The 12,928-nt window shown below is 48.7% G+C and overlaps 1 protein-coding gene across 3 annotated transcripts in view; it reads right to left on the reverse strand.

The window, feature by feature from the left end:
* The window catches only part of PKP2 (plakophilin 2), an 84,710-nt gene that overhangs the window by 39,452 nt on the left and 32,330 nt on the right, over window positions 1-12,928 (reverse strand). For all 3 annotated transcript variants that reach the window (XM_058283042.1, XM_058283041.1, XM_058283043.2), the window contains exons 4-5: window positions 11,550-11,682; window positions 3,338-3,545 (exon numbers count right to left, since the gene is read on the reverse strand). In XM_058283042.1, the coding sequence (XP_058139025.1) occupies window positions 3,338-3,545; window positions 11,550-11,682 (341 nt within the window). The remainder of the gene's footprint in view (window positions 1-3,337; window positions 3,546-11,549; window positions 11,683-12,928) is intronic.

The following is a 12,928-nucleotide window of genomic DNA, read 5'->3' on the forward strand; positions in this document are numbered from 1 at the left end:
CCCGTCCACGAGCCGTGTTTCCTCTAAATGACCAGCAGCTTCTTTCAGCCTCTCTGCCTCGCTCACGATGTTCACTTTGCCAGAGATAATTGTCATCCTACTTCGAAATGCCAACCCAATGCCTGTCCCTCTTTTTTTTTTTTTTTAAATTTCTCCCCCCTCCCTCCATTGTCTGCTGTCTGCATCCATTCACAGTGTCTGCCTGTATTTTCATTAGGCAGCTCTGAGAACCAATCCTGGGACCTTCTGGAGTGGGGGAGAGCCAATCACTCTCTTGTGCCACCTCAGCTCCCTGGTCTGCTGCGTCTCTTATTGTCTCTCCTCTGTGTCTCTTTTTGTTGTGTCATCTTGCTGCACCAGCTCTCCACGTGGGCTAGCACTCCTGCACAGGGCAGCACCCCACGTGGGCCAGCTCGCCACATGGGCCAGCCTGCCTTCACCAGGAGGCCCTGGGCATTGAACCCTGGACCTCCTACATGGTAGACGGGAGCCCAATTGCTTGAGCCACATCTGCTTCCCATGTTCCTTTTTTAAGGTCCTGCAGGGTACACATCTCCTTTGTGAAGGTTTGTTTGTTTGTTTGTTTAGGAGGTACCAGAGATTGAACCCAGGACCTTGTCCGTGGGAAGCAGGTGCTCAACCACTGAACTATACTGCTCCCCCCCCCGAAGGCTTTTCTGATTATAAAGTAGGACAATTGGAACCACCATTTGTTTGATTCTTTCTTGCGGTTCGCAATTATATTTTAATGAAGAAAACGTTAAGATTGTAAATATGAGGTTTGATTCTTTTTATTCCAGCCATCTGTAATCTTTCATATTTTAGCTGATAAAAAACCAAACAAACACAGAAACAAAAAATCACCACCATCTCCCTGGACTGCGACTCGCAGTGCCTGGCATCTGAAAGCCACTCTAAAAATGCTGGTTGAATGAATAAACGAATGAGATTGCTCGATTTTTGTGGCTATTTTAATGTAAGTGAAGGATACGAAAGGATGTGTTCTATGGGACATGTCTGCGTGCTGGTCAAAGGGGCGCACGGACACCCTTCTGTGTAGATTTACAAGATTAAAATGTATCAAGGTAGAAAAGCAATATTGTAAGTAGGATATAGGTGAGGAAGAGATAATATCATGACAAAATTTCTATAAGAAAAAATGAAAATTATTGTATAATAAAGTGAGGATGGAAGAAATTGTATAGGCTCACTGCAAAATATATTCAGTTCGATTTAGAAAATATTTATTGAGTACCTTTTTCTTAAGTATTTACTAGAAAACTGTCAGCTATTATCGCTATTTAATTAAAAAACAACATCCATAATAGATAAAAGAGATTAGCTTTTTTGAGCCTCAGTTCCCTCATCTGTGAATGTGAGATTTTAATCCCAAGGACACCCATTACTAACTCAAAACCCACAGCTCTGTGGTAACGCGTAAACCGTACGGCCGCCAGGTGATTCCGGACGCTGCGCTCGGGAACCCTCCCTTGCTCAGTGACCGTGCGGGGAGCTCAGCAGGGCGACGGCAGGGAGGGCGCTTATGTCCAAACACCAAGGCACTGCTCGCTTAACTAAAACATAAATCCCCTTTCTCCACGCTTTGAGGGCATACTAATGAAATTGTTGCTTTTATTCTGATTATTTCATCTTTCAAACCCATTTGGTAAAAAGAAGATATTTGCTCAAACTAGTATTGATTAGAAATAGAACTAAAAAAACTTCTTTCCCTCTTTTTCTTTTTTTGTGGGGTGGGGGTGAAGATGGGGTGGGAAGGTGGGCCAGGGAGCTGTTACTGGGAGGGGTCCAAGTGATGGAAAGATCGGGAAAAATAACTTATGGTATTTTGATTAATTTGATTAGATTGATCCTCTATATTGAGAAACTTTGGCTTTCCATTTTACTTTCCTCACATATATCTAGCAAGCTGATTGCTGAGTAAATAATAGAAATAACTAGATGTGATTCCTGTTAGTTATCTGGGACACTACTGAAGCCTTAGACATTATCAAAGTACAAAGCTGCTTTTCAGAAAATTTTTGCAGAATTTTCACCCAGTGAGTCTAGTCAAGAAGTTAATTAAGGGAAGCGGACGTGGCTCAACTGATAGAGCATCCATCAACCATATGGAGTGTCCAGGGTTCAAACCCTGGGCCTCCTTGACCCGTGTGGAGCTGGCCCATGCGCAGTGCTGATGCGTGCAAGGAGTGCCCTGCCATGCAGGGGCGTCCCTGTGTAGGGGTCCCCTCATGCAGGGAGTGCGCCCCACAAGGAGAGCCGCCCTGCATGAAAAAAGTGCAACCTACCCAGGAGTAGTACAGCACACACGGAGAGCTGACGCAGCAAGATGACATAACAAAAAAGAGATGCAATTTCCCAGTGCCGCAGGATAATGCAAGCGGATGCAGAACACACAGTGAATGGACAGAGAGAGCAGACAACGGGGGGGGGGGGGGGGGGGGGGGGGAGGCCAAATAAGTAAAAGGGAAGGAGATGTGGCTCAAGCAGTTGAGCACTTGCTTCCCACATGGGAGGTTCTGGGTTTGGTTTTCAGGCACCTCCTAAAAGCAAACAAACAAACAACAAGCAAATAAAAGAAAAAGAACCAACTCAGGGGCAGCGGATTTGGCCCGACGGATAGGGCATCCGCCTACCACATGGCAGGTCCAAGGTTCAAGCCCAGGGCCTCCTGACCAGTGTGATGTGCTGGCACCTGTGCAGGGCTGATGTGTGCAAGGAGTGCCGTGCCACGCAGGGGTGTGAGCCCCATGTGTAGGGGAGCCCCATGTGCAAGGAGTGCACCCAGTAAGGAGAGCCGCCCAGCGTGAAAAAGTGCAGCCTGCCCAGGAGTGGTGCCGCACACACGGAGAGGTGATGCAGCAAGCTGATGCAACAAAAAAAGAACGGATTCTGGGTGACGCTGACAAGAATACAGGTGGACACAGAAGAACACGCAGCAAATGGACACAGTGAGCAGACAACTGGGGGGGGGGAAGGGGAGAGAAATAAATTAAAAAAAACCACCAACAACAAATAACCAACTAAGAGGAGCTGATGTGGCGCAGTGGTTGAGCCCTGGCTTCCTACATTCGGGGTTCTGGGACCTCAAAAAAAAAAAAAATCCAACAGCCTGAGACTATTTCCTCCTTAGGTAAAAAGGAATGCAAACTTGGCTCCAATCCTGGGTCTAAGCCATCAAGTAACAACGCTCCTTTAAAGCTGCCTCTTGGATCACAATGAGCCCATCAATCACACCTTCCAGGAAACCTAAGAGAAACAGACGACAGAACGCACCGGCTGGAGCGCTGTCCCAGCCCCAGGGCTCGGCGAGCAGTACCTGTTATTTGCTTTTTAGTCTCCAGGTCCCTGGTTTGCTTCAGCACTTGGAGCAGCCGGGGAACCCCGTTCAGTTCTGCCACCTCCAGCTTGTTGTCGTTGTCCTCAAACACCAAGTTCCTCAAGGCCCCACAGGCGGCTCGCTGCACATCTTCGTTGGGAGCTCTCAGGAGCTGCAGCAGCTTGGGGATGCCGCGAAGCTGGCGCACCTGGGGAGACGCGGACGCAGTCAGGACCTGCTCAGCTGACCGGCGGGGACACGCTCAGCAGGGACAGCGCCCTCCGCGGCGGGTGGAGCCCCCCCCACCAACTGCGGCACACTCCCGGAGGCCTCTGCGTGCACCTGGCCAGGGCCTGCCAGCAAGGAGCTGACGGCAAAACAGGGAAGTTGAGACCGACACCTAAAAAACGGCGGAGGGAGAAAGCAGCCGAATGAAGAGAAGTGGGAACCGGGCACTACTAAGAATGCCAAACTACAGGAACGTTTTCTTTTTTCAGAAGAAAGTCAGTGAAACACAATGAAAATCACCTTCACTAGCAGAAAACAAAACGCATTGGCCATGGTGATCTAGTTCTAGAGCAAGCTAGGCCTAAATGCAAGTTATTTTTATAATCAATTGCTTTGAGTATTTAGAAAGCAGTACATAAATTATGCCAGCATTTCTATTTAGGGAAATAACGTAATTTCACACTTTTTAACAGTGCTCTTTTAGAAGTACTCTATCCGAATACACAGGGTAGAGCATGCTATTAGCAAAAGGGCTAGAACTAGGAGCAGAGAAGAGAAAGCGCGGGCTTAGATCCTACAGCCTGCGCGTGCTTCAGAAAAGGCCAAGTAAAGCCAACCTGAGCCAGGTGATTCTGCAGGTAATGCCGAAGAAATCGAGGCGGCCGGGCTGGTGAGGAGAAGGTGCAGCCGTAGCCTGAGGGCGTTCCTTTTCCTTTCCAAGGCTTCCTCTAGCCTGAGTTTCAAATTTTTAGGTTGACAAGGGCTTTGGGCCTAGCTCTCAGCCCTTTTAACCCTCTGAATGCAGAACTCTTAGGAAATAAGCTGGGCAGGGGCACGAGTTTCCCTTTCAGGTGAGGTCCACCACTTGTGAAACACGTGCTAACTCCAGCAGTTTACTCTCCAGGGCAGAGCCGCTCACCTGGTCCAGCGGCATATTTTCATATTTTCCATCTACAACTTTCTAGCCTCCCTTTCAAATGCAGACAAATGGTGTCTAAGACACAGTCTTCCAATCTCATGTTTTCCTTGGTTCGGTTTGAGGAGACAACTAGCAAGACAGCAATAAAAGTATTGGTATAAAATAATCTTAATAATAAAAACGATAGCCACAATAATAACCATAACAATTCCTCCCACTTCTATTGTCACTACCACCACAAATTGAGGCATAGTGTTGAGACTTCATACATCATCTAATAAATCTTGCAAGAATCTTAAGAGGAAAGGAGTCTTTCGATAACTTTATGGTTTCCTAAGTGTGATAGCTAAATTCCTGTGTGAACTTGGCTAGGATATGGTGTCCACTTTTTTGGTCAAGCAAGCATCAGCCTGTTACTGTGAAGACATTTTGTGGACTTAAATCCTCAGTAAGTTGATTGCCTCTCTGGCTGATTACTTCTACAGTCAACTGAGGAGACTGCAGACTGCCTTCAGCAATTAGAGAAGCCTTATCATCACATCAGCTGAAGGCTGTAAAAGGAGAAGTGACAATTTCAGCAGTGAGAAGAGAGAATTTCCATCTCTATGTCAGCCAGCCAGCTTCTCCCGGGGAATTCACTGGCGTTCCCTCCCTGCTCGCAGCCTGCCCTGTGGAATTTGGACTTGGCCACCCCGCAGTCCCATGAGACAATTCTTATTTTTAAAAAATCATGTTTACATCTATCTCCTGTTGGCTCTGTTTTCCTAGAAAATTCTGACTAACACAGCTTTGGTAATAGGAGTGGTTCTTGAAAAACAGAATTTAAGGATGGGATTTCTGAACTGGCTCTGGGGATTTTGGAATCCATTCTCTAATCTAATCTCTAAAAGGCACTAATGACTCTATTTCCAATAATTAAGATGGCACTGATAGTTCCTGGCATGAGTAGAAATACTCAAAATATCACCCCTGGATATGGCTACTCAAATGCTTATAAGAAGCAAGGTTCTGGGTGAGGGTGTTTTTGACACTGTAATAGTTTGTAGAGGTAAAAGGTATAATGATGGCTGTTCCTAGATATGCTACATACAGCTGTAAAAAAGAAACTCAAGGTTTCAAATTCTCAAGTGCTGCATGAAGATTGTGAATGTTTCTATGTGTGCCCTGGAAGAAAATCTTATTTCATGTAGCCACAGACGTGCTATTTCTGCAAACCAGACCTCAAGTCTCACTGTGTGAGTGGCTGAATTACCAACCTCCCAACCTCGTAGAGTGTCTGCTGTTAAAGTGAGGGCATTGATTGGAAAGGAGTGGGATCCTGACAATTGGAATGGGGTCACAGGGGTTGGTGATGGTGAGGGGGACACTGAAACCCTAGATTCTGCTGAGTCTTTGCCAGATAACTCTGAATGGTCTCCTCTGAGGACCTAGCCACTTTCAGTCTGTCCAGAGGAATCTGGCTCCGACCCCAACCTCGAGAGATTAACCCTGCTGTGCCTGATAAACCTCCCAGAATAAACAGCCCTCACTCCTCTGTCCGAAGAGGCTAATCCTGTCTCACCAGATGAAAGAGCAATGGAATGCCCTGAGATAAGTGGCTAGCAAGACACTTCTCATGACCTACCTTCACCATTCCTTTTCTTCTAGACCTAAAACTAGGCTGAAGTCCCAAGAGACCTCAAAAGTGTGACCCATGAGGAGGTATGCTATACTCCAAATGAACTGCATCATTTTTCCCAATTTATATAGACAGAAATCAGGGTAATATGTGTGGGAATGGATATTGAGGGTGGGGGTAATGATTGAAGGGTGAAAGTATTGTTATGGGACTACTAAGCAGAGATTCTGGGTTCAATATTGTAGCTTAAGTGGTAAGAAAGGGCTCTTAAAAGTTTGTTCCAGTGGCTGGCTGAAGCAAGGACCAAAAGGTGGCTGACACTGCCTGAGGTGAAGATGCCAGAACTGCACCGGTGTAATGCAGATGAAGGAATCCAAAGGCTTAAAGAGTCTGGAATGCTGGAATGGATTCACCATTTAAGACCTGCTCACCCACCTCAGGAATGTCCAGAGGACACACCTTTCACTAGACCGTGAGGAATGAATTTGTGAGACCTACAGCATTGTCTGACCCACCAAACCCTAAGTTGGGCCTGCACAGCAGCACTGCATCATAAAGTGGAGCTACAACTTGAGCAAGATCTGAAGGCACAAGTTACATGAGGAAGTGGCCCAAATGCTCATGATCACCACCCCTGCCACATTACCGTCTCTATGTCTCTATGGCTTTTTGCATAGTTCCTTATGATCAGTTGACTAAGAGATAACACAGGCCTGGTTTATAGATGGTTTTGCATGATATGCAGGAACCACTGGCAGAGAGAGTGGTGAAGGGAAATCCTCCCAGTGGGTGGAACTTTGAGCAGTGTACCTGGATGTTTTGTTTGGTAGGAGAAATGGCCAGAGGTGTGTCTGCACACCAATGCATGGGCTATTGCCAATTGTTTGTCTGGATGGTCAGGAGCTTGAAAGGAACATGACTGGAAAATTGGAGAGAAAGAGGTCTGGGGAAGAGGGATGTGGATAGACCTTTCAGAGTGAGCAAAAACCCTGAAGATACCTGTACACCATGGGAACGCCCACCAGAGGGTGACTTCAGCAGAGGAAGATCTTAATAATCAAGTGGTAACTCACTCTACGGATACCAGTCCAGCCTCTTTCCCACCACTCTTGTCATTGCCTACTGCGCGCATGGACAAAGTGACCATGGTGGTGGGACAGAGGTTATGCACGGGCTCAGCCATGGCTGAGCACCCAGTCTGCCAGCGGCAAAGACCCACACTCAGCCCCTGATATGGCACCATTCCCCGAGGTGACCAGCCTGCTCCCTGGGGGCAGGTTGAGTACATTGGACCACTTCCACCATGGAAGGGACAGCATTTTGTTCTACCTTGAATAGACACATACTCCAGACATGGGTTTGCCTTCCCTGAACATAGTGCTTCTTCTGAAACTTCTTCTGAAACTTGCTGAATGTCTTATCCACCACAATGGCATTCCACACAGCATTGCTTCTGATCAAGGAACCCACTTCACATAAAATGATGTGTGGGAATGGGGACATGCTCATGGAATTCACTGGTCTTACCATGTTCCCCATCACCCTGAAGCAGTTGAATTGATAGAACAGTGAAATGGCTTTTAAGACTCAATTACAGCACCAACTAGGTGGCAATCTCTGCAGGGCCGGGGCAATGCTGTGTGTGTGCTAAATCAGAGTCCACTCTATGGTGCTGTTTCTCCCATAGCCAGGATTCATGGGTCCAGGAATCAAGGGGTAAAAATGGGAGTAGTACCATGCACTATTACCCTAGTGATCCACGAGGAAAACTTCTGCTTCCTGTCCCTGCAGCCTTCAGCTCTGCTGATCTACTGGTCTACCTCCCAAAAGGAGGAGTGCTGTCACCAAGAAACACAATGATTCCACTGAACTGGAAGTTAGGACTGCACCTGGCCACTTTGGGCTCCTCCTGCTTCCGAATCAACAGTCAAAGAAGGGAATTACTGTACTGGCTGGGGTGACTGATCAAGCCGAAACTATCAAGGGGAAACAGGACTGCAGCTACGTAATGAGGTAAAGAAGAGTTTGCCTGGAATACAGGAGATCCCCTAGGGCGTCTCTCCTCTCTCTCGGTACTGCCACGCCCTGTGATTTAGATCCCCTAGGGCGTCTCTTGGTACTGCCATGCCCTGTGATTTAGGTCAATAGAAAACTGCAACAGTGCAGTCTGAGCAGGACCAACAATGGTTGGGGAAATTTCAGGAATGAAGGTTTGGGTCACCCCACCAGGCAAAGAACCACGGCCAGCCGAGGTGCTGGCTGAGGGTGAAGGGAATACGGAACGGGAAGTGGGAGAAGGGAGTGAAAAAGATGCACTATGACCATGTGACCAGTTACAGAAACAGGTACTGTAATTGTATGAATATTTCTTGTTTTGAATATGGTGGTATACATATACATAAAGCAGTTGTCTTCGTTTTCTTCCTTATCTTATTCCCTATCATATGACACAAAATGTATTAACTTTAGGGTGTAATATTTGTTATAGGATATCAAGTTTAAGAGTGGATATTACCCAAGGACTTGTATCCTATTCTGGGGAAAGTTAGTTCATTTCCAGTTGTATGCAGGACATTGAATATTGTTCAGTGAAAATATACATGTTATTGTTTTTATTTCGAGATTAAGTATGGTGTAAGGAGATGTGTTTGGGTGCCAAGTTGTCAAAGGGTGACCTGTCCTGGTTGAGGGCCAGGTGAGGGTGTGTCCACTTGTTTGGTCAAGCAAGCCTGACCTGAATGTGACTGTGAGGGCCTTTTGTGCACTTAAGTTTGCAGTAAGTTGATCGCCTCTCCAGCTGCTCACACCCACCATCTCGAGGAGATGGCCTTCAGCAATGAGAGACGTCTACACAATCAGGGGAAGGCATTAAAGGAGAAGTGATGACTTCAGCAGCCAGCTGGGCTCTCCTGGGGAATTCACCAAACCTTCCTGGGAGCTGCCAGCTGGTGGCCTGCCCTGGGGATCACCCAGCCCACAGCCCCCGCGACATTCCCATGAAAGTCCCAGTGTTTGCCCAGATCTCCCGTTGATTCTGTGTCCTAGAGACCCCTGACCACGGCAGTACGTCTCGAGGGGGCATGGCCTCCTACGGGCTCCTTGCAGGACAAGGGCCAGGACAGACGGCCACACGGGACATGTCCAGAGCCACAGTTTGACGTTTGCACGCTAATGCCAGCGGTAGATACGTCACAGCCACGTCAGAGCTATCAGTTAAATCGCATCCAAGAGACTCCCTATTTGACTACTTCCTCTATTCCCATGATCACACTTTCTTAAAAGCAAAAGGCAAGTTTATTTTAAATAATTCACAGGGTTCACTAATGCCTTCAATTACTGCAAAACAGGTTTTAAGGTAGTTCAAGTCAAACTCTACAAATATCATAAGTGTCAGCTAGTCCAATCTTCATTCTCTACACATCAGATGCAAAAAGACAATCCTGTTTGTCCTGAGGTACTCTGGCAGCTTCAGGAATATTTTACTACTTAATCTGTAATTTGCTTCTTTACAAATGGTGTGAAATGGCTTATGGGCCAGACTGCGTTTCAGGCTGAGATAGGATTCGTGAGTGGAGCCCGGAAGCCTCCACCTCGGGCACTCGGTCCAGCCCTGACGGGAGGGGGCTGCACACAGAACAGTGCTCGGAGGAGCGCCGGGATCTGCTGCAGCGCTGGGATCTGCTGCAGCGCCACCCGCTCTGTGATCTGACTCTCTCTGCGAGCACCTACCACATTTAGAAATCATTTTTAGGACCTTTATCCATTTCATCAAGCAAATGGAGACCAGTCATGCTAGTCAGGAAGTCGAGGACATTCTCTTCGCCGCATGCAGGGACGGGTGGCGAGGGGTCCCACACTCGGGAGCACCTGCCACAGGGGAGGTCCATGAGCTGCCCAGTTACGCTGAATCTCCAGGGGATTTCTCCTCCCGTTTGAGATAAGAAAACAAGAAATAGACTAACACGAGTGTTGCAGAACTTCAAAAACCTTTCCTCTGGGACAGTTTCTAAATATAAGAAAGGCAGAAGCACACGTTAGAATTTCAACTTTCTCCATCTGTTCTGATGACCTTCCCTCTAACCACAAAATAATACAATGACGAGGGTTTCTGGTGGCAAACAAGAAGGGGCAGTGGCTGGCGCTCTGGGACACGGGCGCCCTGTGACCCGTGGCCTGGGCACCTGTCCGGGGTGCGGCGCCCGCTCTCCTCCCTTCTGGCGAAGCCCCACTGGTCCCGCAGGTGCCCGCGCACAGCCAGCGCCTGCGGGATGTCCCGCCCCCCACGAACCAACCGCGCCTGTGAGTCAGTGTAACTGGCAACCAGTGTCAACAACTCTGAAGACGTTTATTCACTTTCTTAGATACACCTAACCTTAGGAAATAATGAGGAAGGCAGGCCCACACCCACGTACAGGGAGTAACTGTCCCATTTACAGGAGGGAAAGGTCAGGAAGCACCAAGGTCCAGCATGGTGGCAGGACTAGTTAACGATGAACTGCCACATATCCACGTGCAGAGTGTCCACGGAGGCACAAAGTGGCACTTGAACCCAGAGCTATTTTACTAGTGGTGCAGCGCCCTCACCAAATGGGGACAGGCATGGAAATTAGCAGATACCAATCTATACACTGGCACCGAGAAACCAAAAACTGAAATTAAAACAACAGTACTAGGGAAGCGGACTTGGTCCAATGGATAGGGCATCCGCCTACCACATGGGAGGTCCGCGGTTCAAACCCTGGGCCTCCTGGACCCGTGTGCAGCTGGCGCGTGCGCAGTGCTGATGCACGCAGGGAGTGCCATGCCATGCAGGGGTGTATCTCCCGTAGGGAAGCCCCACACGTCGGGGGGGGGGGTGTGCCCCTTAAGAATAGCCGCCCAGCGCAAAAGAAAGTGCAGCCTGCCCAAGAATGGCGCCGCACACACGGAGAGCTGACACAACAAGATGACACAACAGAAAGAAACACAGATTCCCGGTGCCGCTGATAAGGATAGAAGTGGTCACAGAAGAACACACAGCGAATGGACACAGAGAGCAGACAACTGGACGGGGAAGGGGAGATAAATAAATAAATAAATAAATAAATAAATAAATAAATAAATCTTTAAGAAACAAAAACAAAAAAAAACCCACAACAGTACCACATATGAAAGTACTGAGAGATAGTACCTACTTAAGGGTAACTGACAAAAGACGTGAAAAAACTTTAGAGAAAAACAACTTCCCAACACCGTCGAGGAAAAGGGGCACACCCGGGGGCCAGGCCTGGCCTCGCCGTGGCCCGCGCTCCTCCCTGCCGCCCGCACAGGCGGGGCCCCGCGGCGCCAGGCGGGAGGGCCCCGGGCCCTGGGCAGAGCACTGGCTGTCGTCGGGTCCAGCTGTGCCAGCTGAAGCCTCCTTCCCGGCAGCCGCGCTCGGGAGGCCCCGCACCCCGGGCGACACTCACCCTCCGGCGCGCCTCGGCCTTCTGGAAGCACTCGTGCTGGATGAAGGTGGCCGCGGCGCAGGTCCGGGGCGGTGTGCGGTCGGCGTCCAGCAAGCTCACGGCGCGCTCCAGGGTCAGCTCCACCTCCGCGCTCCTAGACAAGCAGCCACACTCAGCCTCGCCCGCCTGGCCCCCCAAGACCGGCCCGAGATGACCGGAAACCCCTGGACACCCGAGCCCTGCGGGTCCTCAGGGGTGGGGGCCGGGCGGCGCGGCAGAGGCGTCCACTGCGCAGGCCAGGGACCCCCGAGCAGAACCCGACACTTACCAGAGGAGAAGGGGGACTCCTGTTTAGGTAAGTAGGTGCTGCCTGGTAATCACGCCTTAAAAAGGGTCTTTGAAGGCACGTAAGACTTACAGTGAACTCTAAAAGATGCTCATTATCAGAAATTAAAGGTGATTCCTACCCTGGTAACGTCATACCTGTAGAGGAAACACTGCCCCTCAAAAACCACATTTTTCTCATAGCTGCTCAGAATGTATTTCACCTGAAAATGAGTTCAAACTATAAGCATTCCAGGAAGGAGATGTGGCTCAAGCAGGTGGGCACCTGCCTCCCACATGGGAGGTCCCAGGTGTGGTTCCCAGTGCCTCCTAAAGAAGACGAGCTAGACAGCAAGCTGACCCAACGGACTGGTACAGAGAGCTATCGCAACAAGATGATGCAATGAGATGACACAACAAGGAGACACAATGAGAGACACAACAAGCACGGAACAGAGGTGGCTCAAGTGATTGGGTGCCACTCTCCCACATGGGAGGCCCCAGATTTGGTTCCTGGTGCCTCCTGAAGAAGATGAGCAGATACACAGAGCACGGAGCAAGCACAAAAAATGAGGGGGGTGGGGAAAAACAAATAAATCTTAAAAAAAAAAAAAAAATATATATATATATATATATATATACATGCAATTACAAATATGCTTTTTCTTAAAGAAAACCATTCACATGCTGCTGCTCTGTGCTTTGCTGCTGGAATAGGGTCAAGTCTATATGTACCCTAGTAGCTCTCTTTTGTCCTTTATAAAACTAGCCAAAAGGGTTAATATCTGAAATGACTGGCCTGGCTGGGCTGACCTCACCCTCATATGTGAAACCTGCCATTGTAATGATTACCCCAGAGGATCTGACCTTTGTATATGGACATTTCTCATGAAAGGATGACCCCTGGACCTCCTCTGATGGCCCATGAAAGACCCGCACTGGCTGCGTCCTGGTATCTTCCTCCTCGTGCCTCAATCTTGATAATGTAACCTCGTAACTCACCAGGGGCCGGCACACAGCCCGAGCCTTGCAGATGCCACCATTAGCACCCTGATGCTATAAAATGCTAGAATTTC

Source organism: Dasypus novemcinctus, chromosome 20, assembly GCF_030445035.2.
Source record: "Dasypus novemcinctus isolate mDasNov1 chromosome 20, mDasNov1.1.hap2, whole genome shotgun sequence".
Classification (NCBI taxonomy): Eukaryota; Metazoa; Chordata; class Mammalia; order Cingulata; family Dasypodidae; genus Dasypus; species Dasypus novemcinctus.